The following is a 5,671-nucleotide window of genomic DNA, read 5'->3' as shown; positions in this document are numbered from 1 at the left end:
TTGTGCTCTGCTTTGCATTCGGGCCGATGCAGTCACCACCCAGCAGGGGGCAGTACCACCCGTTTTTTTTTCTGATGGTCACTTTATTTTGCGCTCCACTTATCTTTTACCAAATTAGTCCAGGAGTGGCGTTGCACACACCGTGAGCTTTTGGCATTCCCCAAACCAGAAAAGGGTGGCCAATTTTGGGCGGATCTATTCCTCAGTCATAGAGAAGCACTGTAAAGCAGCAGTAAATGTACAATAAAAAGTGAAACAATATATTCTATATAGACGTGACATCATTTCAAAGTTAACAGCCATTAAATCAGGGAGTGGATAGTACGTTGAATAATAACATGGGAATCTGCAATATGGTGGAAGAACAAGACTGTTTAATATTTTAACCAATACAGCAGATGCCAATATTCAATATTTAGGCCATGTACACTTCCGTTGTCTTTGGATTTAACGAAAATGGGTTTGATTTTTGTACAAAACAGTTTTGATTTCATTTGATTTCAGAGGCCAGATTTATAGTTGAGTTGTTCATGAATCTTTTCACTCTCTATTTTAATTTCCATTTAAAAAAAAGGGGCCACACTCGTTTTTTCTGAGCATTTATTGGGCACTTTTAGTCAAACATCCACAGTGACATTAGTAAGATGTGTAAGCACCTCGCAGTGTTCTCTAAAGGGACTGCTAGGCAACGTCTGCCTCATATTTGGAAGCCTGACAAACACTGGTTCCTTGTGTTGTTAGTCCTAACTGTTATTGAAGAGTCATCCCAACACTTGTTTCTCTCTTCTGACTTTCGATGAGTCCACAATACTTACTCAATCATTCTTTTGCTGCTGATGAATCCAGGTATTGCAAGTTCTTTGGTGCCCAAGGCGACGACACCATGCCATGCAAACCCTGCATAGAAACAACCCGACTTCCTTAAGAGCCAGTGGACTTTCTGACCTATTCTTACCACTTTGCTTCAAATAACATGTTCTCCTCTTTGGTTCATCAAAAGGAGAAAGACCAAGTTTTCACTCTCTTCTTTACGCTCTGTTTTGGAGTGACAGTCTCCAGCAGCCTCCTCACCAGTTCCAGCCGACCCGTCCTGATCAGGGCGCGCGAGAATTCAGTGACCTCTGCAGTCCGCATCCTATACAAGCACCTCAACTCGTCCTTCACAGCACACTCAGAGTACTTCTCCTCCGCCTTCTGCACCCACTGCTCCATCTGTGTGATGGCCGGCTCGGGGTCAGAGCCAGCCTGCATGAACAGAGCCAGCAGCGCCTCTAGGAGGCACCGCAGCGCAGTGGTGTCGGTGCTGCCCGGCCTCTCCAGCTCCATTGCACTTTTGAAACAGTCTGCAGCATTCTGTTCTTCGCCCTTCAGCAGGAGGCAGCGTCCACGCAGCAGGTGAAGGTCCGGCAAGCTGTCGCCCTGTTCGAACTGCAGAGCCTGAGAAAGACTGACCAGAGCACAGTTGATGGCAGCCTCGTCCACCAAAAGAGTCTCCTGCAGGGCGTCCACACCCATGTAGTAGTAGATCTGCACGAGACAGAGAGTTTAGAAAAATGAAACACTATTGATTTTCAAAGTGACAGCAAATTTCTAGGTGAAGTACAAACGTAAAATGCAATTTAATGTTGGACAAAATTGCATTCATTAATCAAATAAGTCATCAAAACTAAACAGATTCAGTGAATAGCTTACATTAATGAAGATCAATATGAGTGTGAATAACAAATATTGGGGAATCAAAATAACATATAAAACACAAGGAGGCAAGAAAAAAAATACATTATTGGAATAAAACAATAATAAATCTTGTCAGTGAATCAAATTTGAAACACAATACTCAGTTTTCATTATAAAAAAAAAAATATTTATGGTGACATTTCATTTATTTGGATATGTGTGATGACTCATCTGTCCCATCTTGATCATAAAGCATGTTGCGTGTGAAGCCCAGCTCGAGCCAGCTCCTACCTGTGCCATCTCCAGGTGAGTCCTCAAACACGGACGGACTTTCAAAACCTTGTCCAGGTGTTTTCTAGCCTCTGTGAGTTTCTGACGGTCGGGAATTCCGGCCTGGTTGTGCTTTGCTTTCTCCAAGTCTCTGGCGTACAGCACCATGTTGATCTGATTAAGTAAAATTCACTCTTTCACACTGGTTTGGAATCATGTTTTTTTAGAATAGTGTAGATTTAGTTTTAGATTTTACATTTCAGATTTATTTTTTTAAATCAACAACTTGTATGTGTGATCTCTACGAGGCTTGTTTCAGCTTGTTTCTACCTTGGCGTGGGTACAGTAGGCCTGCCAGTTGAGCTCTGGATCTGGCAGCACACTGAGGGCCATGTTGCAAATCCCAGTTGCCATCTCATGCTTGCCCAGCAGGAAAAACATCCTGGCAAGGAGGTTGAGGATGAAGGCGTCGTCGCTCGCCAACTTTATAGCCTGTTTGTTTGTGCATGGTCATCATCACACCTTCACATGACAAGCAGGAGCAATGAGCACTTCTGTATTTGACCTACAGTTCCGAAGCAGGTGAGAGGATCAGTGGCCGAGTAACCGCAGTCATGGACAGACATGGGAACGGTGGTGAACTCGTCTTTCCTTTCCAACATGATGCCGATGTAGCACCAGCTCAGAGCTGCAGATGGAGAAGAACCACACTGAATGAAACGTTTGTTGTTGTCCTCCAAGAAGGTGAAGGTGAATAATAAGTATTGATCATGATCATTTATGTTCTCAACAATGCATCAGATTATGATTACTTTATGTGCCATTTTTACTTCACGTAAAACGTTATGTCCACTAAAGGATTTTAGGTTTAATACCGTACAGTACAGTTGTTGCATCATTTGTGTGGGTTGCTTAATACTAACTAGGTGTAAAATTACCCCTAGAACACACCTCACTCACCTCTCTGTTGCTTTCTTTCAGATTCCAGTGTTTCTCTGAGCAGCTTCAGTCCTTTATTGTAGTGTGAAAGTCTGGAGTATTCAGAGTCGTCGTGGGTTTTCACTATGTCATCCAGTCTGTAGAGGAAGCAGGAGTAGTTTGATACTCAGTGGAGCTGTACATCTGAGGTGTTTAAGGGAGGTTTGATCACCTTATGTAAAGAGTCGCCATTTTAAAATGCCAACTTCTTTTTTCCTCCGGTGATATCTGAAGAACAGTGCCATGGGTCAGTCTGACTCACTAATGTGACCGTTTGTGAGACGCATGGGATCAATGTTGCAATCCTGTCATGGACATTGCTCACCAAATGCCCCCCATAATCCAGGGCTCTGTTGTACAGTGTCAGTGCAGACGTCAGTCTCTCGCGCAGCTCCTCCTCGCTGTCCAGCTCCACGTCGTAGGGGTAGACGTAAGCCTGCTCAGCAAGACAGCGGGCCGCCAGCTGCCTTGTTTCTTCCTGCGACGCCTCTCCAGACTCTATACCCATGAGGTGCGACACTTTCTCCACGCACTCCGTCGCATCAAGCTCTCGCCCTAGCTTATCGTACACGTAGCCCAAGTTGGCCCAGGCGTTCAGGTTACCTGGATCTTCTTTACAAATGCTCCTGGCAAGAGACACAGAAACATGATTGTTAGTCGTTCCCGTATAGACTTGGAAATGACAAAGACTGGGACAGGCATGAGATTGCAGAAAGCTGGATATAAGACCAAACTTCTTCCAAGTGATTAAGTTTAAACCAAAGGTATATGTGGCATATGTGGCCCTTTACATTTCAATTGGAAATAAAACTATTTTTGCATCCAGCAAAATAAATAAATAAAAATATTGAGGGGAAACAGCTTGAAATGAAGGGCTCTTCTAAAAATCACAAAAATCAAAACAACATATTTCAAGCATGCAATGTCATGGCATAACCTCACTTTTCCCTATTTACACCCAAATGACCCCTAAATTACAAAATTCTATTTGCATGAAAGATATTTTTACTTCTGTCCACTTGTCTTTTGGCTTGCCGACCCCGACTTTGGACCCAGGAATATATTTGGCCCTAGTTGTCCACCCCGGGTTTAAAGTGAAGTGACAGGCAGTGAACGTTAAGAAGGAAAATTGGCAGGCAGGAAGGACAATTCCTGCTTCATCTTCAACACAAAACATGAAGAACTTGCTTCGAAATGCAGTTGGAGAACGCCTTCCTTGTGAGGCGTCATATTTAGGGCTCCAAACATTGTCACCACTTTGACTGTTTGAGTCACAGGCTACTGTTTACAGAGCCACAGCTTGCTTAAATACAACCAAGTATAACAATAAATGCCTGCAACTGTTGTGTTCTTATTTCAGCATTTGTTTCATGTTAACTACATATCTGAGAAACACCATATTTAGCTTTCCTTCCTACGTAATTCATTAAGTACATCAGATTATTGCTGTAATTTTTGACACACTTTAGAAAGGACAGGTTCATATGGACATGAAAAGTCTTTATATATACCTTATGGATGCTTCTTTTGGAGGCTGTATTATCAATAATCGAAGGAGCGTATACAAATTTCAACGCTGTGAGGTTTCACATGGTTTGAGCCCGTTCATAGGTTTTGAAATATAAACAAAAGTGTAAAACAGATCATTTTTTTCTGGTGTGTTTGTCAAGTGAAAGTGAACTTCAATCACCAGTTGTTACCCCAAAGATAAACCTGCACCATTATGGGAAGCTCAACATGTGTATGTTAATGGGCTCATAAGTTGTTAAGCTTGAATACCAGTTATGTATAAGACGGTAAGTTTGTTTATAAAGCTGTGCTTACACTTATAAACATGTTTATACAACCGTGATATGTGTTTATACAAGTATTAAGTATAGCACATAGAACACACATTTATGAAGGTATAAAGTTGTGTGTTTGTACACATTACTGAGACATGTACACTTAAGTGGAAAATTGCTCACTAGTAGTCTACTGATGTAATATTTTTTTATTAACAGCCGCACATCTGTAGTTACTATTGTTAGATAAAATAATAATAATAATAATAACCGAGACTTCCGATAGATGGTCCAGTGGTAGATATCTCTCAGACTTGAGGACTAAAGTTGGCTATTACAAATGAACATTTGAATGTTAATGTCACCGGAATATTTCCTCGGCCTTGTCCAGGTGGTCCAGGTGGAAAGCCAGCAGTCCCAGAAGATTTCGGACAGCATACTGCAAGTATCCAGCCTCAGCTTCCAGCTCACACTGAAGGCTCTCCTGCTTCAGAAAAGTGTCTCTGTGCCGCAGTTTCATGGGTCCGACTGGATCACAATTGAGGTGGAGATCCAGGAGGAAGTGTCCTGGGATGTAGTCCATGTCCTCCATGAGGGACTCAAGATCCTCAACATTTTCTTCCTCCATACCTGTCTGCTGCGCCCCTCAACTAAATTAATATGGATTCATGATAAGATCTACATACTTTGTTAATATTAGCCAAGCACTGCTTTCTGTCTCCTTCTGGAGTTCCCTCTTCTGCCACATAGCTCAGTCACCTGCCTTGTCACCTGCGACTGGTTGAACTGGTCTGGGAGTGACTCTGGGCTGGTATGCTTTTGCGCACATTCAAGAGCTGCAACAGGTAAGTCACCAATGAAAGCGTCTCCGAAGCAGAGAATCTTCTCTGCAACCCTGACAGGAAAATAACTGCCCAACAAGAGTTTAAACAATTTCTCTGACAGCTCAAAGGAGCACGAGT

At 42.6% G+C, this 5,671-nt stretch overlaps 1 protein-coding gene across 1 annotated transcript; it reads right to left on the bottom strand.

Annotated features, from left to right (window-relative positions):
- Positions 1–601: 601 nt before the first annotated feature.
- Positions 602–5,458, bottom strand: ttc22 (tetratricopeptide repeat domain 22). The gene is made up of 8 exons (XM_053846686.1): positions 5,075–5,458; positions 3,251–3,551; positions 3,098–3,153; positions 2,908–3,023; positions 2,517–2,635; positions 2,278–2,439; positions 1,969–2,121; positions 602–1,527 (listed from the first exon to the last, which is right to left on the bottom strand). The coding sequence occupies exons 1-8, from the start codon at positions 5,335–5,337 to the stop codon at positions 994–996; spliced, it is 1,704 nt and encodes a 567-aa protein (XP_053702661.1). The 5' UTR covers positions 5,338–5,458; the 3' UTR covers positions 602–993.
- Between the last annotated feature and the right edge of the window lie 213 nt (positions 5,459–5,671).

Source organism: Synchiropus splendidus, chromosome 1, assembly GCF_027744825.2.
Source record: "Synchiropus splendidus isolate RoL2022-P1 chromosome 1, RoL_Sspl_1.0, whole genome shotgun sequence".
Lineage (NCBI taxonomy): Eukaryota > Metazoa > Chordata > Actinopteri > Syngnathiformes > Callionymidae > Synchiropus > Synchiropus splendidus.
The sequence above is the reverse complement of the archived record's forward strand: the minus strand, read 5'-3'. Positions and strand labels throughout refer to the sequence as shown.